The sequence below is a fragment of the Vulpes vulpes genome, chromosome 16 (assembly GCF_048418805.1).
Source record: "Vulpes vulpes isolate BD-2025 chromosome 16, VulVul3, whole genome shotgun sequence".
NCBI classification, from domain to species: Eukaryota; Metazoa; Chordata; class Mammalia; order Carnivora; family Canidae; genus Vulpes; species Vulpes vulpes.
The window spans coordinates 11,734,255-11,759,744 of NC_132795.1; the positions used below are offsets into that span (position 1 = coordinate 11,734,255).

The 25,490-nt window shown below is 33.1% G+C and overlaps 1 protein-coding gene across 4 annotated transcripts in view; it reads left to right on the forward strand.

Annotated features, from left to right (window-relative positions):
- The window catches only part of ERBB4 (erb-b2 receptor tyrosine kinase 4), a 1,095,199-nt gene that overhangs the window by 866,744 nt on the left and 202,965 nt on the right, over positions 1–25,490 (forward strand). For all 4 annotated transcript variants that reach the window (XM_072742096.1, XM_072742098.1, XM_026002035.2 and 1 more), the window contains exons 17-19: positions 10,016–10,148; positions 14,662–14,784; positions 18,251–18,349. In XM_072742096.1, the coding sequence (XP_072598197.1) occupies positions 10,016–10,148; positions 14,662–14,784; positions 18,251–18,349 (355 nt within the window). The remainder of the gene's footprint in view (positions 1–10,015; positions 10,149–14,661; positions 14,785–18,250; positions 18,350–25,490) is intronic.

Genomic DNA, 25,490 nt, shown 5'->3' on the forward strand with positions numbered 1-25,490 from the left:
ATAAGTCTAGTTAACACCAGTTACCATATACAGTTACTAAGTTGTTTCTTCTTGTGATGAGAACTTTTAAGATTTATTCTTTTACCAACTTTCAAATATATAGCACAGTATTATTAACTATAATCACCATGCTGTGCATTACACCCTCATAACTTATTTTATAACTGTATATTTGTACCTTTGACTCCTAACACTTTACCCATTTTGCATCCCCTAATCTTCTACCTCTGGCAACTACCAATCTGTTTTTTGTATCTGTAAATACATTTTGTTGTTGTCTTGTTTTGTTTTTAGTTTTAGATTCCACTTACCATAATCCTTTCAAGGTCCATCTGGTTGTCATAAATGGCAAGATTTCATTCTTTTTTATGATTAAGATTCCACTGTAAACACACCACATCTTCTTAATCCATTATCTATTGATGGACACTTACATTGTTTCCATATCTTGGCTAGTGTAAGTAATACTGCAATAAACATGAGGGTGCATATATCTTTTTGAATTAACATTTTCCTTTTCTTCAGATAAATACCCCGAAGTGGAATTGCTTTATCATATGTAGTTCAATTTTTTTAATTTTTTGAGGAACGTCCATACTGTTTTCAGTAATGGCTACACCAGTTTGCATTCTCACCAACAGTGCATTCAACAGTGGAGAAAAGTTTCCTTGCCTCCACATTTTCATCAGCATTTGTTATTTCTTGTCTTTTTGATAATTGTCATTCTAACTGGTATGATGTAATATCTCATTGTCATTTTAATTGGCATTTCCCTGATGATTAATGATGTTGAACATCTTTTCATATATCTGTTGGCCTCCTCTGTATCTTTTTTTTTTGAAAAATGTGTATTTAGATCTTATGCCCATTTTTTAATTGGATTCTTAAAACTGAGTTGTATTAGTTCTTATATTTTAGATATTAACTCATCAGTTATGACTTGAAAATATTGTCTCTCATTCAGTAAGTTGCCTTTTCATTTCTTTGGTGGTTTCCTTTGCTGTGAAGGAGCTTTTAAGGTTGATGTAGACATATTTGTTGTTTTTTGCTTTTATTGCCTTTGCTTTTGGTGTCAAATCCAAAATATCATTGCTAACACCTGTGTTAAGGACTTTACTACCTACTTTTTTTTTTTCTAGGAGTTAGATGGTTCCAGGTCTCACACTCAAGTCTCTAATTCATTTTAAGTTATTTGTGTGTGTGTGTGGTATTAGATAGTGGTTCAGTTTCATTCTTTTGCATGTGGTTGGCCAGTTTTCCCAACATCATTTATTGAAAAGACTGTCATTTCCCCACTTTATATGCTTGGTGCCTTTGTTATAAATTAATGAACCATATATGCATGAGTTTATTTCTGGACTTTCTGTTCTGTCCCACTGATGTAATATACTCATGCAATCATATGTTGATGGAAACAGACAAACTTTCAAGCAAAACATGCCAATATTCAAATCCTGACTACCAACCACTTAGGATGCTTTTGACCTTTGGCAAGTTGTATAACCTACCTCAGATGCGTCACACATAATCCATTATATTGGAAGCATTATTTGACATGGCACAAATAAAATACCTAGTAAAAGTAGCTTTGTTATTTAATTATGCAGAAAATGTTTAATCACCCTACATGAATATCCCAAGTCCTGGCATCTTCCCCATTACTCCACCTGCTTCTCAAAGTCTCCCTCATCTCCCTTCTTCCAAATATTAAAAATTTATCAAGGCTCCCTATTCTTCTGGGAACACTTGGAGGCCCCTCAAAAGGAAAAAAGACTGCCCAGCAGGGTAAAAAAGGTAGAAAACATTTCATCTAAATTAAAAGGAGTAATATTTCTTAAGAGAGATGTTCCTTAATTCGTCTTTGTGTTTTACTTTCTAAAGTTTTTAGTGTAAGGCAAGAATTGAGGTAACTAAAAAGCATACTAATTTTTTTAAGATGCATTATATACAAAATTGTATATAAAGAGAACAAGTCAAATCATTACTTAAGAAATTGGTTTGTGAATCCTCTGAAAATGGGACTTCTTTAATCTGTGTTTTGTAATTGCGCCCAATAAACCTGACACAAATGTACAACTTAGTGCTTTGATAGATGAAGATAGATGCAATTTACGAAGAGAATATAATCTCTGTCAACAACACATATCTGCAGTTATAGTGCTTAGAATGAATGGAGATTTTGAGGTGAAGAAAAATATTAACATATACGAACAAAGAATGGGGTCTACCCTCCCCAAATTTTGTTTTTTATAGTTGTGTTTAGATACCATCCTCTACTCTATTATAAAACTAATAAATTCCTTAGCATGTTAAACAATTTTGATAGAAAAAAATAACTGAAGTTGTAAAAGCTTTATACTCAATTTTTTAATCCTTTGACATATTGCTTCAGATTACCATATCTGAGTAATGAATAGGTAATAATATGGAACACTTAGTGAATAATGTATTTTGTAATGAAATGTTTACAATATGTTGTTTGTGACATTTAACATATTTCTACTATCTATGCAGATGATCATAGAAGTGCTGTACTAATACAGACATTGCTGATATTGTGTAATAGGTTTAAATCATGAAAAAAAATCTTAGTGCTAAAAATTCAACTAAATTCTTAAAAGAACTTATTGAAAGAAAACAACTTTCTGGTCTAATTCCCTTTCAACACTTTATTTGTAGAAATTTCATAGGTATTTTTCTATCTCAAAACTGAGAAAGAAAAATGAAATTCATGAGTGGATTATATATATCCTAAGAATGCTGTTTTAAGCATAAGAATATCTGTCCCTCGAATCAAATCTACAAGTAGGTATACTATCTTAAAAATGGTGACAAACAGGTAAACAAGCAAAACTCATAGATAGATACAAAATCACCAGTAGAGAGAAGCAGGAAATTACATGAAACTATTAGGGATTTTTTTCTTGGAGACTAATTCTAGAAGTAGAAGAATCCATAGGATATTTACATATTGTTTTAATGGTAATGTCTCTACCTAAATACAATGTAACACTGTTTTTATTGAATAATCTGTAACATTCACATATTTAAAAAATATTGGGAAAAAAGTTTTATCTTATCACACGAAAACAAATTTGCTTGTAGGAAGACAAAAAATATGTAGTGATTCATTTCCTTCAGCACTTACATTTCTGGTTACATTTAAGAAGGAATAGTGGAATCTGCAATCCTAATCAAAGGTAGAGATATACTATAATACTCTAGGTTTCATCAAATAAAAACTGTAACTGTCAGCTGATGTCTACCTCAGAGTCTGACCCAGATCACTTATATTTGCTCAAAAAGAAAAGAAAAGATGTGTCATATTTATAGAGCAGGTGTAATTCTGGGTCAACATAGCACAGTTTGCAGGAGAAAAAAAAAAACCAATGACATTAATGTGGTTCTCCTTGCCCTAGGCAGTAACACTTAAAATGTTTTCTGGGGAATTTCAATATTTCCTAGTGTTTTAAGGCCTCTTGTTTCAAATCTGAACGTCTTTGGGGAAGACTGAACAGAGTATCAGTGCAGTAGGCACTGTAACTAGAAAGAGATACTGCTTGTCTTTGCCTTTTTTTTTAAGGAAATCTATTTTTTTAATCCAAAAAATTCTCTTAACTGTTTTCTCATGAGAAAATAAAATGAAGCTAAGTAAAGAATAATATCACTTAGAAATTTCAATAAAAGACATAAAGGATTTAATAAACTGAAACCACAATGAACATAGTAGGGCGGATAAAATGATAGTGTTGGAAGAATTACAATACTAGATACGATTAAATATAAAAATCAAATAGTCTATTAGGACCCCTAAATTTCCCTATTTTCCTAAATTCCCTAAATTTCCTGCGTGTCCTATTCTCTATTTTCAAACAGATATTGAAGAAATATAGCATGAATTGCACATCTGCCTTAAAAACCAATTCTAATGAGTCAACTTTGGAAAGAAAGACAACATAATTTAGCTGAAAAATTAATGAACTTGAGAACCCAAGATGTAAAATGCTAGCATTACTATAATGTTTGACCTTATCTAGGTGTCTTAACTTTTCAGAGTCTGTTTCTTTATATTTTATATGGGGTTATAAGATCTACATTGCATAGATAAGTGAAAATATACAGTGATTATAAATATAAATTTTAATTAAAAATGTGCAACTATTAGAATAAAAAGTTTATGGTCAATTTTTTTTAATTGAGGAGTTAACATATTTTTGTTCAGTTCTATATTTCTTATAGCAAGAACAAATTGGGAAACATGGAGTACACTGCTGATGATAGATTTAACCTCTGGCTCATGACAAACTCACGCTTTTATCTGATGACCACTATGATTTTCAGAGGAAGATGGGGTACAAAATGACAGCCAGTGTTACCTAATTATATTTTTTAAAGACAATATAAGATAACATCTGGCCCTAATTTGTGAAACATCCATTTAAGTCACATATATGGTTATTATAGGCAGTGATTGACTTACTTTCCTAGGAAATAATACTTGTTAATACTAATAACCTCTTGTATGAATGTGTAAGTATATACACATGCACAGTGTTCACATGTACACATATGTGTGTGTTATATGTAAAGACTTATTAGCTTGAGGTATCCTAGTTTCTCTAAATCGGGCCAACATTATGGTAAACATTTGATTTATTGCTCACACAAGGCTGCTATTGAGAATCCATGGGGTATTATTAATATTTACACTGGCACAAATATAGATTGTTCTGACCAAAATGAGGCATAAGATTCACAAATGCTTAAAGGTATTTTATTTACATTTTATTTAATTTTTGAATTTTACTTATTGGGCAGGATCTAGAGGCAAAGTCACCAGGTTTCAGAAATACAAAAAAAAAAAAAAAACAAAAAAAAACCTAGATAGTTCCCTGCTATGCTTATTTTTTATTACCTTAGGTGAAGAATGTGTTTACGTGTACTTAAGCTGAGTTATTTGACAGAAAAACTACACTCACAACTATTTAGAGGCCGACATATAATTAAAATACAGATTGGCCTGACTCTAAAACCTCTTTCCAACACAATATGCACTCTAAGGAAAAATCATGCAGATTTGAAAGGTATGCAAAAAAATAATGTTAGAGGCACTATTTTACCATTTTATTTAAAGTTTATTTTACAAAAAATGCCTAGTTAAAATTTTCTGACTAGCCTATTGTTTTTACTTCCTATGTAAATTTTTAAAAATTCTGCTTAACCTTTAGTAACCAGACATAAACAGTGAATCCACTCTAAGTCTGATCTAATGAATTCTGAGACCCATGTCCACATTATTTAATTTAGAAGTTTCCAGAAATGGAGCTCACTGATTTAAAGTCATACTGTTGGTTGCAAGTTATATCATTGGTGTTTTGGGACTTGAGGTTGTCTCTCATACCTGTGTTGAAAATGATTCTGTATTCAAGAAATAAAGAAAATATACCCATATTATAAAATTAAAGTCCTTTTATTGGTATATATGTATGAAGGAATCTATAGATTTAGCATTCTTTGCAATGACAATTTTAGTCAGAATACTAGTATTACTAAGTTAACAATTTTATTTTTTGGAGGATAGCCTGCCCTTGACATTAAGTGGAATATGGTATAATAGTCTTAGAGCCATTGAGTTTTAATCATAAATTATATTGACTTTACTAATTTTTTTTTTCCTGATCTGATCTGGAAAGAAACCAATCAATGAAGGAAAATATTTGGATGTTTATAAATTCAGATTTCATGTTTTCTCTCACATTTTATATTCTCCACTCAATAACTGTTAAGAATATCTCTTTTATATGAGTAATACAGTTTTGGGAGACACCATTCTTTTATAGATAAATGTTTAAGATGGGTAATTGGATTCAAGGGAATGGAATGGAATACACTGTGTTGTCTCTGAACTTCTAAATGAAATTATGAAAACCAAATTATATGTTTTAAAATAAATGAGCCAAGTTCATTTGTGATTCAGAATCTTTATTATATTACTCTCTATGACTCATGGGAGAATATCTGTTTCATTATAGTATTTCCAAATCACAGAATAAGGTAAATTATCAGTTGATTACATCCTTTTGATAAGCGTAGAATTGGCATTTGATATTTTAGGGTTCCTGTCCATTTATAATATATAGGTAAATGACAATAAATAAGCAATACTCCTGTTAGAGATAAGTGATGACAAGAGCATTTAGTTCCCTTGGCATTTCACCCTTATGATCTTGTTCATAGTGTCATATCTCAGCCTTTTAAGAGGTTACTCTGACTCACGTATAAAAAAGAAACACTGTCTTTCAGAAATATAGCTTGGTTGGCAGTAGCCAGCATCATACCTAGGAAGAATAGACAGTAATTAAGAAAAAAAAAAACTTAAGTAGTTGTCTCCTTTTTAAAAAGGTTCTCATAAAGAGTTGAAGCATTAACTCTCAGGAAAAAATGGTCCTCTGTCCTACACCTAAAATATCTAGGGATCCTCAAACTTGTGGAAAGTAGGAAATGTGTAAGTAGTATTAGCTTTTCAGATGAGCTTGGTTTTATGAAGCATCATGTTAATTGTACACAACATAGTGAGTGGCAAAAGTCTCAGACACATTAAACTATAATGAATAGAAAATATCTACAGAGGTTCCTTACATGGTAAAAGTACACAGAGGATAGTGAAATGAATTAACTGAAGAGATGCAAAGTAAACAGTTGAGGAAAAAAAAAATAAGGCCATTTTTTATAAAACAAAACTTTTAGATAATGATTTATTTCTGTTTCTCTTAAATTTAACAAACTTTTATTTTATTTTATTTTATTTTAATCTTTTTTATTTTTTTTAATTTTATTTTTTTTATTTATTTATGATAGGCACACAGTGAGAGAGAGAGGCAGAGACACAGGCAGAGGGAGAAGCAGGCTCCATGCACCGGGAGCCTGACGTGGGATTCGATCCCGAGTCTCCAGGATCGCGCCCTGGGCCAAAGGCAGGCGCCAAACCGCTGCACCACCCAGGGATCCCAAAACTTTTATTTTAAAAGAAAAATAAAAACATTGTATAAAATTAGAAAATTCCCATTAGTAAAAATACAAAAATATGAGCACTATAGTCATACTCTCCAAAGACAAGTACTGTCAGTATCTTATTCTATATTCTAGATCTTACGCACGCACATGTGCACGTATGGATATTTCATTGAAATTCTGCTGTTTCTAACTCAATTTTTAAATTTCTAGTCTGCATTTTTCCATAATGGTACATTTTTATCTTATTTACTACCTAATCCATAATCAAACTTCTCAAGTTACCTAAAAAAAGGCTGTACAAATGGTTGTCCAAACTAACGTCCAGTCTAGGATCACATTTCACATCTTGTTATGACTAATAAGTCTTCTTAATCAAAACCAGTACATTTTTTTCATATTCGCTTATTAAAGAGAACATACAAATTGTCTACAGAATATTCCCCCTTCTCAATTTGCCCGGGTTGCTTAGTTGTGTGGTTTACGATTAATTTTTCAAGAATAAATTCTTGTGAAATATGAAGAATTTTACCACTTAAAATGTCCAACAAAACATTTTTGCATGATTTTTTTAGTTGTAGGAACTCTAGTTCTTTACCTCTTCAGGTTGTTTGTACCTCTACCACTCTTGCAGGGTGGAAAGAGAAGAAAAGTGGTAAAGAAATGCAAATCAACCAAGAAACTGCTGTGGGAAAATATTGAATGTAAATGCTAACTAGAAAAACACAGAAATTACTGTCTTTTGAGTTTTCGAGTGTTTTATGTTCATTGCCATCACCAAAATAAGTAGTAATGACATGACAATTGATAGCCTCCGAAATTAAATGGAAAGAATGGAAGCAGAGGTCTTATTTTCTTCTATTAGGAATGATTCTTCTTAAATTGGAAAACAAACAGAAACAAAATAGAGCATTTTCTGTTAATTTACAGTGACATTGACATATATTTTCATAAATCCATGCCACTTATCCTTTTGCAAAATACATAAGCAGTGGAAGTTTCGAGTTTAATTCAAATCTACAATTAACAAAGTGTTGAGCACTCTGAGGCCTACATAAATCCTTTGCAATAAAAATGCTGGGTTGAAGAAACGAAATTACAACTCTTTGTGTAGCAATGGCTTTTGCAGGGATATGTTAGGCACTTGAGCTGGAAATTATGCCTTGGATTGAAAACTTAAAATATTTTTTGAAATACATATTTAACTGCCATGCTCAAAAATATGATATTACACATGCCAAAACACATCACAATGATGAGTTTGTGTCCATACTACAGTTTAATTTTCTCAGCATAGATTTTTATATCTTTATAAAATTCCATTTAGGAAAATCTAGTTGAATTATAGCAACATTCCAGTATGCTATAGTACTTTCGGCTGTCAGGAAACAACCTTTAGAATGAATTACTTCTTAAGGTTTTTCTGTAGTTTTATATGGCAATATAACAGTCATAATCTTTAAAAGACATGGCTTCATTTATAGAAGTAACAGATTTTTTTCAAGAGCTCTTTAAAATTTAAAAATTTTATTTAGGATCATCCGCTATCATTATTTCTGATGTGTCTTTGAGTAAACGTTTATTTTACAAGAGCCAGTAATTTTTTTTTCTCTAAAAGAATATAGCTATATAGAGTAGATTCTTCTGCAAAAAGGAATATAAGATAAAATACTATGGAAATCATGGACATGCAGAAAGTTCATTTTTCGTTTTTGTATGTCATGGCTTCATGATCAAATATGTATTAGGTAATACCTATGTATTATACTCTGGGCTCTTTGCTAGGACGCATGAAATTAATATATGTCAGGGCTCTGACCATAGAAAGTTCCTAGATACTACTCTACTCTAGAACAAGAAGTTAAGACCATAAATATTTTCAAACAAGGAACAAGCTTACCTTAGAAAACAATAAATGATTAGTGTCAAAATTATATCTTAGCAAACAGTGTATTAGAGAAACACTTTAAGAATATAAATCTCTAATGAATCTCTTCTAACCTCCTTTTAATATTATTTACACCTTTAATTGTAATAATTAATGTGTAGACCTCTTTTCTGGGTATATGATGCTTGGTACACTTTTGATAATAGCAATTACTCCTGTCATTATAACTCTGAAAACCTGTCTGACCCAATTCTTTTATTTTATTTTATTTTATTTTATTTTATTTTATTTTATTTTATTTTATTTTATTTTATTTTATTTTATTTATTTTAATTTTTTCCCCTTTATCCTAGTACAGTTTCATAGCTGGAGTTTGAAACAGTGCTTTTGTCAATACATCTCTCTTATCCCTACCCTCATGCTTTAGAGGTGTGGAGTCACATATCTTCAGACAATTTATTTTTACTGTAGAGCAGTAGTTCTCAAGAGGGGGGTGATTTTGGCAGACAGTCAACAATATCTAGAGAAATTGTAATGACTGGAGGGTTGGGTACTACTGGCACCTAGTGGGCGGAGGCCAAGGATGTTGATAAACAAAAATGCATAAGATAGTCCCCCAAAGTGAACACGTGTCCAGCCCAAAATGTCAATAGTGCCACTGTTGAGAAAGCCTGCTTTGGAGAAAATGTTGAAAATACTATTATATACAACAACATTACTAAAATATATTTCCATTTATTTACAGAAAAAGTAAAATGAAAAGAATTTAAAATGCTTGTGTATCAACATTTTGGCACATGTTCTTCATTCTGTCATATTTTGTTGTTGTTGTTGTTGTTGTTGTTGTTGAATGGCATGCCGTGGCTGCTCATCTCCAAAGACCAGTTGGATGTGCATGGTTTACTATTTAAAAAAACAAAGCAAAACAAAAAGCAGGACTAGTTTTTGTCCTGAGAAAAATTTTGTGATGGCTTTAATGCATTTTTTATTTGTATTTCTTCTGACCAGATTTGAGATATGTGGATAATGTATTGCACAACTGCTCTTTTTTCTCTCTCTCTGTCTTGTCTCTCTTCTTACATTTTTCTTCTTCTTCTTTTTCATTCTGGTGGTCAGAACTCCTCTAATTGCAGCGGGAGTCATCGGTGGGCTCTTCATCCTGGTCATCGTGGGTCTAACATTTGCAGTTTATGTTAGAAGGAAGAGCATTAAAAAGAAAAGAGCCTTGAGAAGGTTTCTGGAAACAGAGGTGAGGTGTTTATCTCCTCTCCGTGTGTTTGTTTAAGGATTTTCATTAGATTTAGGGGTGCAGATGATATTCAGTTTTTTAATCCAACTGAAAACTCTGTTCAATTTCCTGCTGAGGGTTTATAGTTCACAATATGTTATACAGAGTTGATGAAACATCAGAGTATGTAGTAAAAGTAGTCAAGGCAGTTTCATGACTTAAAGAGGACAAATAGCAGGGGCCAAGAAGATTATCTTCTTGAATGACAGATCTTATTGAAAAGACATATCTGTTTCTTTTGGAGGAGGAATCCCGCTAGAGTTTGAGGATATTACAGTAGCACAACTAGAAAACATCTGGGTAGAGGATATCTCAACAGCAGGACTAGAAAAATGTTAGAGAAAATTTTTCTGGTTCAAAACAAAGCCAGATAAGGCAAGCAATTTATGCTTTAATTAGGGTCATTAAATTGGTAGCCACTGATCCCATTATACCAACAGTGAAAAGCTGAGCATACAGGATAAAGCGTACTATTGTAATCACACAGACCTTACCACACAATTTATGGGAAGCATTTAATGTTATGCATGTTAGTTATTGTGAATATGTAAATTACCCACAAATTATTATAATTTCTTTTATATTGCCACACTGAGTTCTCTGGCATGCAAGATGATAGTTATCCCTGTGTAGGTTACAGGGGAAAAACAATTACAGAAAACTATGGATTGCTAGATCCTTCTCAACATGCACCTTCCCTCCTTCTCCTGATATTCACATCCATGGCTGTCTGAACAACTCAGAGCAATTCTGTTCTGAGACTTAACCTTCGCTGGGTCTCTTTTTTGGCTCATTGTCAGTGTGACAGTCGGACTTTTCCTCTTAACAGACTGGAATGAGAATATTCATTGATAAATTTTGCAAGCTGATAATGAATTAAATTTTAGTTCTCTTCCTCCAGAAGTTGAAACTGGATAGAAGAATCCTGAGAAATGTTCAGGAAACTACTTTAGTTACATGCGGGAAAGAATGTCTAAAAATTGGACTTGTCTGCAATTAAAATGGGTTTTCTTATCAATAGAAATGTTCAAGCATAAGATAGATGTTATATACACGAGGAAAAAAAAATAGTCATTTTTACTTGAGCTGGATGTTTACAAAAGATCAACTCGGTCATTTTTAACCTCGCACACGTGAATACAAATTTGGGCACAACATGTGTGCTGTGCATATTTTCAGTTTAGCAAGGATGCTGGAGGCAGATACAATCCTCCCTCATGGCCAGCTTGGGGCAGTCATGGAGAAAATTCTAAAAAGTGAAGTAAATTAGAGTTGGACAGGAACGGAAGTCTTGGAACAGCAGTGGACATTTAGGTGATTGAATAAATAGGAAATGAATTTTGTCCCTTAACTACATGCAGGAAAGTCTCATTGTTATAAAAATAATTGTTTTATTTTCTTTTTTTAATATAGTGCTTTCTAGGAATGTCCCTCAAATTGACATTTCATTACTAAATAAACACATACTGATTGGTTTTATAAGCAGACTGTATTTTTTTTTTTTATAAAAAGTTATTACTTAGCACTGGATTAGATAATTGTAGAATTCCCATCTTTCTCTCAGTACAAGTAAATAACTATGATTTTTCTATCATCTAAACAGAAGAGGGATTCTTAAGAGGATCAACTCAAATCCTTAAATACTACAGCTAGAAATCTGTCTCCGATGTGAAAAACTTGTTAAAGCATGATATATTGTTGGAATGTACTTAGAGTTAATATGCTTTTCCAAAATCATATTGCTCCAGATTGTCTGTCTTCTGTTACATGCATAAAAGTAGGAAATATGTTTTTTTCAATATATACTTACGAGATGCACTGTAAGCTTGATGCCTGTGACAGATACTGTGATTAAAAAGTGTTAATGGGACGTGATCCTATCCCTTGAAGAGTGACAGATTCAGTGCTACAATATGGCAGGCAGCATTCCTAAGTTTTCCAGCTATGTTACATCCCATTTCATCGTTTGACAAACTTCTAAGGTAATTATTGCTGTACCTATTTCACAGGTGTGAAATAAAGGGTTAGGAGAGGTAAATTGCTTCCTAAGCCTATAAGTGGCAGTACTGGTGTACAAACCTACAAATTTAAACCTGACGTTCTTTCCATCATTCTGGCTTGCAAAATGAAACAATGCTTCTTTTAAAGGTATCATTCTCAAATTCCTGGAAAAATGTGTTTGTTTAAATTTTTAAGTGATTTCTAAGAAAATTGCAGAAGACTAAACATTTCAGGTAGAATTGTAAAGTTTTCAAAATATGAAATTATGGTGTATTATATGCCGAAGAATATATTTTAAATATATATGGCCCAAGGTGCTGAAGTCTAGTCCCCAATTTTGCATATGATTTTTAATAAGTTTTTATCTGATTTTAAAAAATTATTCATTAAAGTTCCTGATTATATACATGCAATATATGTATCAAAATCTACTAAACAAATTCTGCACAGCAGAATTGGATTCAAATGAAGGAAACTCTCTGACAGAGGTTCTTCTTCCAATTTTACCAAGGAATTGTGTAATTTTTTCTGAGATTTATTTTATGTGACTTTATATACATTTTTAAAAATATAAATTTGCAAATGAAATGGGATCATATTTGTTGTTAAGCTTTTAGACAGTGGCTTAAATTTATTAATAATTTTTATCATCTCCAAATTCTTACTATCGCTACACTTACCTAGACTCCAGATTCTGTTCAGCTACTTAAGTAGACCATGATGTTCACAGAAGCATAATAATAACCAAGCCACAGGGCCACAGTGCACTTAGCACTGTAAACAGACACTGATATACCGTGATGGTTTTCAACACCATTTGAGTAAGAGTTGCCTTTAATTATTTCCTTATGCTGAGGAAGAACAAGCTATTTGTCTGAGTTTAAAGTTTAGTCCCTTTATTTAACTTTAAAAAGAGAAACTTCAATTTCTCTTACTTGCTTTTTTACCCAAGCACAGATACAAACCTAAAGTTTTAACATGAAATACAGACTTTTGGTACATAGAGCCTTTCTCATGTTTATATTTTGTTTTGTTTTTTTTTTCTCACATAGGCAAGAAATTGGCACACATTAATATACCTTTTTTTATATAAATTTATTTTTTATTGGTGTTCAATATATATGGTCTCATATACCTTTCTCCAGCTTATTCATCCTCTCTGGCTAAATGGCATTTAAAATGAACCTCTAAAATTACCTGAGTTTGTCCCTTTTGGCCACAGCCAGCCCACTTTATGATCTGGTATTTCCCACCCTAATCTCATCCTTCAGATCTGTCCCACCTTCTATTGTATTCTGCTTTATGTCTTCCTCCTTCTTCCTGATGCTGAGTCCAAACTGTTCTTCATAATGGCAATACCCTCCTCCAGGTCAATCCATTTTTATTATCTCAAGACCAATTTTATGTTATTTTTTAAAGATTTGATTGATTGATTGATGATTGATTGATTGATTTGAGAGAGAGCATGCACCAGGTGCCAAACAGGAGGGGGGGCAGAAGGAGAAAGAGAATTCCAAACAGATTCCACACTGAGGGCAAAGCCCAACTCAGGGCTTAAGCTTCGGATCCTGAGATCATGACCTGAGCCGAAACCAAGAGTCAGAGACTCAACTGACTGAGCCACCCAGGTGCCCCTCAAAACCAATTCTAAGGTGTGTCTCCTCCAGGAAGCCAGAACTAGTGAAACTTTCTCACTGGCGACTGTTTTATTCCTACGCATTCCATAGCATTTCCTTAAGATGTTGAATCAATTCATAGAATTTTAGAATATTTGATCTGTAAGTTACTCTAGGGCCTTGCTACTTAAAATGTGTTCAAAGGACATCATCATACATAGATATTACCTGGAGTTCTACAAAAAATGCAAATTTCAGCCCCTCTCGCGCACTTCCTGAACTAGAATCTGCATTTTAACAAGAACTTCAGGTAGTTCAAATGTACATGAAAGTTTTAGAAGCACTGTCCTGGGATATGGACGTCGTGCTAAATTACTTTCTTCTCTTACTTCTCTCTTTGGACGCATCGGTCTTGGCTTCCTCGCTAGATTTTATTTTGCTATGTATTGAATCTCCTAAAACAAGAAAGAAAACTGATCCAGTACATGGGCATAACTAAGATCCGAGTCTTAGCTGGAGAGGCCAAAACTGGAAGGACTTCATAAAGTAAGATGAAGAGCCCCTAATTAGCCTACATTTCTTTCAGGGGGCAGGAGATCTCCTAGCTCAGTATGCCTCAAAGTAGACACGCTTTTATACTTGTGTTCACCCAGGCAAAAAGCATGAGAAGAGGAAGGATAGACTCCTAAGGAATCTTGAGTGATCCAGTGATCCATACAACAAAAATATTGTGTGTCAAGGAAAGTGTGCTTGTGTATTTCTTATATGTATGAGAAAGAGAAGCAGGCAGAGAAAAAGAGGAAAGTTTTGATTGGTGACTTGAAGGTTTTATAACCTGTATTCTTTTTGTTTTCTAGTTGGTAGAACCCTTAACTCCCAGTGGCACGGCGCCCAATCAAGCTCAACTTCGTATTTTGAAAGAAACTGAGCTTAAAAGAGTGAAAGTACTTGGCTCAGGTGCTTTTGGAACAGTTTATAAAGTAAGTAAAAAAATAAATAAATAAATAAATGAATAGCCCTCCCCACCAGTCATTTTTTTTGTTTCAGACTTGTCTTAAATAATAGCCAGAGTTCTCATTCTAGCCAACTTAATTTCCTTTTAATATTCAGCGAGGAGAACCTGTATCATATTGAGAAGTTGCTGCACAAATGAATTCATTCGTGTTTATTGAGCAAGCGGGGAGGGATACCATCATGAGAAAGCAGGAAACTATCACAAAAGCCACAGTATAGTCTTTCTTTCCATGCCCTTCTGATCCACTTTTGATATCATCTCCCTGTTGGCAAATTTTGCCCTTATCTAAAATACACAGCTCTAGCCTGTTTTCCTGGACCCCTACACAGTGCTCCGTGGATTCCCAGACAGGCCTGAGTGATATGCCCTAATCCCTGCTCTTCCTTTCTTCTGCTCTTTTATCCACATGTCTCCCCATCAGGATAGCACTGCCTGTTTCTTTAGGATCTACAAAGGTGTTGATTTATTTCCAGGATAGGATTAGTTCCTAAACCACTTTTTTTGCTTACCTGTTAATTGACATGACTCGACAGAAAATTTTCAGTTTTGATGCCCTCACCGTTATATGCGAACTAAAAAGGTGACTTTATTTGTGAAATTCAGGTTAGAAAGAACAAAGGGTGACATCATGGGTTTCCAGTAAGAGAGATATTTTTGGAAAGGCAAACCTCAAATAATGTCATCTGCATGTTTACTTATTTAGCTTCATTATAAGACCAATTCAGAGGCCAGGCTTAAGGTTAATTGTGGTGAAATTTATTTTTAATGTAAGTAACAAGCATAAGAAACCCTGCTGGGTAAGTGCTAAGTCCTTTTTGTAATGTCCCTTATGACAGTTCCCCAAATTTTACTTTGACAGTTTTATATTTCTTAAAGCTATAGGCAAGCCTACAGTTTTTACAAATATTTCTGTTAAAATGGACTGGATCTTAGGAAATTTGCACTTTCTAAAAAAATGTTCACTTTTTTTCTACTTAAATACTTATCTAAAAAAAAATATTAACAATAAGAATATAAACCTTAACTTTCTCTCCTGAGTGTTCCAAAAATAATTTAAATTTCCTTAAAATAAAATTGTTTTATTCTAAGGCCAAAATGCAGAAATTTCTTAACCTCTTAGTATACATTTTTGTTTAGTTGAACTCAAAATTATTAATTGAGTGCCTAATTTGAATAGAAAATATTCTAGGCTGACTTGGTACTTTCTAGCCTTCAGAATCTTTGTATATTTGAAGAAATACAACTTATTGTGTTTTTCTATTTATACTATGCTAGAAATAATGAACTTCCATTTCAATGATAATTCAATTTTGTATTGTTCCTGGCAAATAATCAGCCCTTTTATTTTAAAGATGGTATGGTCTAGAAAGTGAATTTTATTTTAAATCATGGATAGCATTTAACTCAAGAAAATATGATCTAGTGACCTCAGAAGGAAAAAATTACCCATTAAGACATTTAATTATGAAGCTTTATAAATATTTTTATTATGAACAACTATTTGCCTGTTGTCCATGAGCATTGTCCCTTTACTGAAATTACTTGTATTGAAAGTTCCATGAGTATCTTTGAATTTTATACCTACAGTGTGTATGGTTGATCTTAAGTTTTAATTAATATCTTAGTCCTTACTAGGGCATATTGTCTTAAACTATAAAGAACTATTCTTGACCACTGAAATGCACATTAGCTTAGCTAATTACTTTGTTGACTTTTTCCTCCTGATTGGAGATATGCTGTGTTTAAGCACAAAAGATTTGAACCAATATCATGGGTATTAGTGTAGTTGAATTTTTGTCTGGTCAGGCCTAGAAAATAATGACTATACTTATTTAAAAAGCAGTACAAATTAATTCACACTGAATTTATATTCTTATTTCAAAAGTATGCTTTAGGAATATTTTAATATTGATGCTATATCTTTATAAAGTCACCACCCTGTGGTTACTTTATTGAATAAATGGTAATCCTTTTCTCTACCCTAGATATCACTAAGAAAATGTAGCCTATGGATCTCCAGCTTTCCCTCCCCATCTGTGCATTAATAATTAAAATTATACCACAAGGAACTTGGCTTATTTTTTTTGTATTTGACATATAGGTGTCCCTATTCACTCTAAAAAGAACATAACTCTTGAATTCACCTTCTAATAGTTAAAGCCTTTATTTCTGTATTATTCTGACTTTTTAACAATTCTTGTGCTTAGGTCTCCTCTTGCATTTTTTCAACTTTCAATAACACAAAGATATATGTTTTAGCATAGAAGTACAAAGTGAAAAGCTTTTTTGTATTTCCTTTATGACTACAACCAACTGATATTAAGAAAAACTAGAGATGTTCTCTTTAGGAATAAGAGTTTTTCCCTCTTTCGTCTTAATGTTAAAACTAGACTAAGAATCCCTTACTCTGTTTTCCTCAGGCCTACTGGGTCAAGCAAGGGTGGGTGGTGGCAATGAATGCTGCTGAGAGATTTAAAAAAAAAAAGGAAAAGAAAACTGGACTAAGAAGACTTTTTTTTGATGTTAGAGCTAATAAATTAAAATTTGAGATTTTCTTTTTTTCCATATAACTTCATATTTGCTTTAGTGTTCAATTAGGACAATATGCTTCAAAACAAATCTTAGATAATTAATGAATCCTCTTATGTCTTATCAAAATTATTGTCCTAATTCAAATGGTTGAATTGTTTACTCAGAAATGCTATTATTTACCTTAATGTTGTACTCGACTTAAACCCTACCTACTTTATACTTTTCCAATTTGTAGATCCTGTTCAGATACTATAATTATTTTTTTGTAAGAAGAGAGAACTGGCAATGACCAATTTAAATATTTTATATACATATGTACAATATTTGATAATAAAACCAAAGTAATATGGGTTCAGTACTCTCTAGTACTTGCCTTTGAAAACTAATTCTAAAATATTCACCTTCGAAAACTAATTCTTAAATCAGTCTAAACTTTAGGAACATGAGAATATGCTTTTTTATATTTGTATTTGTTTTAGTTGCGGAATAATTAAATAATATTAAAGCTGAAAAGAACCTTCAACATTACTTAGCCCAATCTTCTAACTGCAAATGAGACAATTGAAGATCAAAACTGGAACAGTGTTCTCCAAGGCTTAAGAAGTAGATATATCATCCAAATCTAATATTATTATATTTTATTTCATTTTTGTCACCCCTGAAAGCCTTTTTCACAATACAAATTGAAGTTTATAATAGTAATGCTTTATAGTATAATAGTAAACAGTTTGAGAGCAGAATAAATATATGATTCATCTTCAGAAAATGAAAGCAGATAACAAACTTCTAAATTACTTTTTAAAGATTTTAATAGATTGAGTGGTTAAATTAAATTTTGTTTTTGGTATAAATTTGTGTATCTTCATATGGATTTAAAGTGATTTTTTTTCCTCCCAAAGGGTATCTGGGTACCTGAAGGAGAAACAGTAAAGATTCCTGTGGCTATTAAAATTCTTAATGAAACAACTGGTCCCAAAGCCAATGTGGAATTCATGGATGTAAGTACAGACACCAGGAAATAATATTTTTATCCATTATTAATAGACTGCTTTTAGGATTAAAAAAAAAAAAGACTTCACTACTTAGAGAATTTCCTGTCCCGAAATAGTATACTCTTTACAACTAAACCCTTGAGCAGGGATTGTAAAAAGAAAAAAAAAAGAAAAAAAAAAAAAGACTTCACTACTTACAGAATTTCCTGCCCCGAAATGGTATACTCTTTACAACTAAACCCTTGAGCAGGGATTGGCAAACTTTTGCTTAAAGGACCAGAGAATAAATAGTTTTTTTGTGCAATGTGGTCTCTGTAAACTATTCAACTACATCCTTTTAGTGATGAGCAGCCATAGAAACTTATGAAAAATAAAACATGAGAATGGGTATGACTGTGTTCCAGTAAATTTTATTTACATGAACAAGCTGAAGGCCTGGGAACCAAATCCTACTCTCAAAGGCTATGTATTTAACCACTATGCAAAGAAAGGCAAATTGCATTTGGGAATAGGAATGATGATTTGAAAAATTAATTGGGCTGCTTTATTTTATTGTTGTTATAACTTACTTAACGAAAGCATCAAGCTAGATTAGTATCTATAGTACATTAGTGTTACATTTAAATTAGTAACCTACCTAAGTCAGATAATACCAATTGAAATTTACTTTCTTTCAGTTCAAATGTCAGAAGACAGACTTTGTGGGTGAAAAGCTCCAACTATAGAAAAATAACAGAGTTCTGAAGAATAAAAATACTTTATAAGGTCAATCAGAACTTTAGATTCCCCTTAGCAAAAATTGTAGATTGATCTGTTCAGCAAATTTTAGAAGGTAGGACAGATAAAATATCTATGTAGAATGCTGTTATTTTTTTTTCACATTTAACACAAGATATCTTGCCAGGGGTTCTATCAAAGACATAAATATATATTCTTGCTCTTTTAGCATAATGTCTTCAATAATAAGAATGATTTTGATTTTCAAATGACCTTCATATGAAAGATGATGCAAGCATATGAACTTTGATTTCTTTAAAGATGGATTGCTATATATTTCTACCCAGTATCTCTCTTAAGCATTTCTGTAAGTTGTATAGGGAGCTCAGTTTTTGACCTTGGATAATTTATTTGAGTATAATGCTTACTCTCTTATATCTCATATCTTATATCCTATTATTAGATAATAGGGCTGATAATTAACGGGTACAAACCAGCCGCTCTGGTCAGTTGGCGCTGTACCTTACTGGTTGCTAAATATTTTGAAACCCATCCTTGTTACCTATCTACCAACACCTGACACACATGGACTCTGGTAACTAAATAATGTCTCCTCGTGGTGTCTAAAAGTTCAGACACTCTGCAGCTACATGTCCTGGCTTATATAGTAAAACTAAAGCCTTTTTCAGTGACGTCACAATTGATTTGATCTTGATTATAGGTATATAGTTGTGATGGGAATTTTCAAAGAAAGTAAAAATTATGAAGAAAAAGGACAACGGATATGAACAGTATAGGTTAATATGTAAAACTGATATAAAAAAGATCTTGCCCAGCCTAGACTGCAGCCAAAGCTGAAATTCACAAGAATGCTAATAATCTCTGCTGGAGGCTTGGACAGCCATTTTTGTCACATTTCCATGGAAACAGATTGGCAAAAAGGGGTTAAGAGGCTACAAAATAATCACCTAAGAAAGAAGCTCTAAAAGCTTCATCATGATTTTGAATGATTATTTGAAAGCTCCTAACCCCATCCTTTTTTTTTTTTTTCTGATCTGAAGTCTATTCCCATGGAAACAGGAGTGGGGATGGCAGCTTGAAATCTTAGATTTCTGCTGAATGTTAGATGAGGTTCTGATTGAACCATAAAAGGGGTCATTTTCCTAAAATGGGTGATAAATTTTGTGACCAACTCTCTCCAAACAGTATGTTCTTTTTAAAAGTTAAAAATATATTAGGTAAAATATTTTGTCTGAGCCTCTCCTACCTTGTGGATAGATGCTAGAAGATTAATAGATTGGTGGGTTGCTATTGACAATTTCAATAAACATCAAGCAGAAACACTTCCTACTATTTTCGCAACTTCTTTCAAAACATTAGCATGACATCACAACAATTAAAATACAGTTGCACTGGTAAAATTAATGATAAATTCAATATTTTAAACAGGCTGGTGTAATTTTAGTGCAAAATCACCTGCATTTCATACCAACATTTTTAGCTAATCTATTATGTTTGCAGATCATTATACTTAATGATGTACTTAAATAATGTATCAAACTGCAATATAAAGCTTCATGTAAGCAAATTTATTTATAATTTGGACCTAAGAATTAAGTTGAAGTTGCTAATATTCTTAAGGTTATTAAGAGAAAAGGCTTATTTGGCATCGCCCTAAGTTTGGGTTCTTCCATATGGCAGGGTATTCCAAGTTTAACTTTCAAACTAAAATAACATCTACTATAATCATGTTATATGTCTCTTTCGCAAACCGGTGTATATCTGTTTATAGGCATGTGTTTTATTCGATTTTAAAGAAAGGAAATAAAGCTTCCAAAGATAATGGAAACTGCATACTTTTATGAAACATTAGATCTCTTTGCCCCATCCTATCCCCCAGCATAGACTTTATACTTGGGGTAGAATATTCTATTCTATTTTACTTTTTTTTTTTTTTAAAGATTTTATTTATTTATTTATTTATTAATGAGACACACACACACACACATACACACAGCGGTAGAGACACAGGGAGAGGGAGAAGCAGGCCCCATGCAGGGAGCCTGACGTGGAGCTGGGGCTCAGTCCCGGGTCTCCAAGATCACGCCCTGGGCTGAAGGCAGGCACTAAATTGCTGAGCCACCCGGGCTGCCCAGAATATTCTAGATTCAATAACTACTATTACTGAGTTTATTAGATGTAGCCATGTGTTACTGGTTATTATAATAAATGACAAATTGCAACAACTTAAAACTCACTACATCCAGTGCTCCTCTTAATATCCAGGAGCAAAGGAGATAAGTTTCATATTTTCTTAGAATCTATACCATAGGCGAAAATACATAAGGAACAATTTATGTTCTATTAAGTACTATGCTAAAAGCAAAAGAAGGAGAATTTGGTTTAAAGGCTGTTACTCAAACTCACCTGAATATTTCTAATGGATTCAGAATGACAGTAATAACACACTGCTACTGAATGGCCTTAATTCCCACAAAGGAAGATCACATTGAACAACATTAAGAAAATGATCCTAAAGGTCCACCTTCTTAAGAAGAATATCTGTATTTATATATACTCTAGTTTTTGTTTCAAATAGCACCATTCCATTGGAAGAGCACAGGGGAGTTTTGTTTTGTTTTGTTTTTATTTATGAAATCGCATGGAACACATACCTAAGAAATGATGCTACTGAGCAAGGTTCTTGGACTTGGGGACCATGGTTTGGTCAAATCAAAACTCTTCAGTTTGTCTGAGTTTCCACTACTGTTGTTTCGTTGTTGTTTTCTCTGATGTTTAAACCCACTATCACTTGATATTATTCTATATGCCTTGGAAGTGTATATGTATTTAAATGTTTTATTAATTTATCTGTTCCTTTAAAAATATTTTGAGATAAAAAACCCATCATTATTCTAAATTCCAGTGACTGAGTCATAATATTTTAGCTGTAGTGCTCCAGTTTGTTGGCGTTAGTGTCAGCTTTCCCATGCCAAATCAACCACCTCGTTCCCAGTGAGGGGCCGCAAGGAAATATGTTTCAAATCACTCAGGCTTATTGTGTAAATGATCATATTTTTGTTAAAAGAAAAGAACTCGTTGCCCTCTCCCTATACAATGGGAAAATTTATTTATCTTACACAACAGTTTTCACTATTTTTTGAAGAAAATGAAATGTCTATGGGAATTGTGCTTACTTATTGTTCTTCTCTGTGTTGCACTTATGATATTCAATGTCTTCTTTTCTAAAAACTGTATTTTTTAAGAGAGACAGGGAGAAAGTGAGCCAGCAGGTGAATCCTAAGCAGGCTCCATGCTCAGCTCAGCACAGAGCCTGACTTGGGGCTCAATGTCATGACCTCATGGTCATGACCTGAGCAGACACCGAGTCAACACTTAACTGACTGAGATACCCAGGCACCCCTATGATAGTCAATGTCTCAATGAGAGTTGTCTCAACTCTAATGGATAACATATAGTGGGGTGAGACAAATAGAATTTATTAGTGGAGTGTATATTTTCTCTCAGATTATAGCAGACTCCCAAAATTATTTGCAAAGATATTTTGTTCAATAGCATTCATTTCTCATTATAAAAATAATGATTTTTTTATGCCTATGACTTCACAGAGTTAACAGTAACTCTTAGCTAGATCCTGTGTCATACTAATAATGGATTTGTAGAAATTCATATAATTAAATCCGATGAAATCTTCAGGTCTTACAGATTTTGCACATTTGCATACACGAATACAATTAATTTCAGAGGTGAAAAAAATGCAAAATTCCTTTTTTTAAAAAAAAGCTCATTACTTAGATGTCACAGGATTCGATACTGCTGCCATGATCTTGAAAAGTCAGTTAGAAACAATGTTTTTTCCTTAAGAAAAAATATACTTAAAATAATTAAGGACAGTTTTGGATAGTTAGTTTGCTTTCTATTTTTATTTATTTTTAAAGATTTTGTTTATTCATGAGAAAGAGAGAGAGAGAGAGAGAGAAGGGAAGAGACATAGGCAGAGGGAGAAGCAGGGTCTCTGTGGGGATCTGCATAGGGACCAATCCCAGGACTCTGGGATCATGCCCTCTAGCTCAGCTGAAGGCGGATGCTCAACCACTGAGCGTCCCTTACTTGCTTTTTAAAATTAAACAATATCTTCAAAAAGAGATTTTATAAATTCCATTAGAAACAGAATTTAGTCTTTCAAAACTCTCCTAGGAAGGAAAAAGAAAGGAGATGAAAGGAAAAGAAGAGAAGAGAAGAAAGGAAAGGAGAGGAGAGGAAAAGAAAAGAAGAAAAGAGAAATTTACCAGTTTACCAGTAACTAGAGTAAATCATTTCTGTTATGCTTTACTTCATTAGCTCTTGTTTATGTCCTGTTAACTGTATAAGACGTGGTTAAAAACGGCATCACATTTGATGTCACTATTTCAAAAACCCCATTCTCCATCCACATTCTCCCATCCTCTGGTTCCTTTCCAATTGTACTTGAACATTTTGCCCTTTTAGATATCACCCATACGTTGATTTTTCTGTTTCTCAACCTCTCAGCTGCCCCTTCCTCACATCCCTCCTCAAACAACTTGGATTCAAGGCTCACTGTTATCATCACATTCTTTCAAAAATCTTCAACTTCCTTGCTTCTCAAAATCATGCTGGTGGTAAGCGATCCTGGAAATACTGAAGTTTCTCAGTGCCATGTTCTAGACCTCTTTTCAATCTGCATATTTTCCATAGATTTTCTCACTGAATCACCAAATTTCATCTCTAGTGTATTTTATGAATCTGACCTCACCTCTATCCTTGATATCTGAAGTTGAAGTCTCAGGGACATCTCAAGTTAAAAGGTACATTCAGAATGTACCTTTTCATCTTCTCTCCTAAATCTCTTATGCACTCAGTCTTACCCGTGTAAATAATTTGTATATCTATTCACCTTATTGTCCCTATCAGAAATTTGAGATCTCTCTTTGAATATCACAGTCCCTCAAACTACCCACTACCAGTTCAAGATCAAATGCTTTGATTCTATGCCAAAAACACATTTGGAGAACATTTTCTTCTTTTCATATTCCACTGCTATGACCTTAATCCAAGCCATCGACTTCTTCAGCTTATAGCTTCTAGTTTGATGTCTTGAATTGTGTTACTCCTCTGCATAAAAGCTTTCAATGGCGTCACTAGAGCAAACTACTAAATCCTTGCTTCCTGAGCTCCTAATTACTTTCCCAGTCTTCTTTCTCTTTATTGACATTCTTTCTACTCCTCACCTAAGCCAAGCAAGACAGCGCCTTTGCCTGGAGTGTCCTTCTCCCAATTACACCTGGTGAACTCGCAGTTATCCTTATTTTCATAGCTTGAGCATACTTCCTCAAAGATTGCTTTCCTGACCCCTTGATCTAAATTATAACCTACTAATAGCACTTAGACAATTTCCTTTATCCATTTATCATGATAGATTATTACATACATAAATATGTATTATATTCATGCTAGTTATTATTGTAGAAGCCCACTCTATCACTAGCCTATAGGATCTTTGATGACAGGGACTGTCTGTTGACCCCATCAGTGCATATTTAATGGCAGGCACAATACAAGCATGTAGTTAGGAACCAATACATACTTTGTTAATTGACTGAATGGATTTTACCCTACTTTTTAAAAGACTTCTATTCCTCTTCTAAGCTTTCTTTGTTCCAGTCTAATTGATTTCTATAGTATTTCCAACAGTCTTATCTCTATTTGACATATTACACTTGGATCATTTTCCTTAGGTATTTATAATGCTCATCTCTGATTTATTTCTACAAGCTCAGATTTAGTAGCTGTCTTGAATCCAGAGTTACAGCATCTCTCTGAAAAATAGACCTTCCATATTGACTCTGTAAGTAGGACTTGGCATACTCTCTGAAAGCCCTTTAAGAAGGAAAACCCTTTGTAGCCTTTGATGGATGCAGGAGGCCAATAATCTCCCCTAGTGACAACCTTTTGAATGCTTCTCTGCAAATGTTTCTATTATATATGGGAAGGTCGTACTAAGTTTCATTTTTAGCTTCTTCTTAATCTTGAATTCCTGAAATTTTATGTAGTGGTTTTGGATAGTATTTGCTTCTCCAATAAAAATCTGTTGTTAGAGGTCGCTGGTAGCACCACCCTTGTCTCTTGCCTATTTACATCTATTCTAATAGGAGTAAGGATGCAAGGATGGGATCCTGTACAGAAAGAAAAAAAAAAAGTTTGATTTTATCACAGATTTTGGCAAAAATAAATAAATAAAAATAATTGACTGCAGTCATAAATCATTGCTCGTAGCAGTTATCTGAATTTAGTAGATACTCTAAAACTTGAGCTTTGAATGTTATCCTAGGGAGTACTAAAATGTTTGAAAATAGGCAACATACTTGACAAGTTTTACATTCTAACAGGC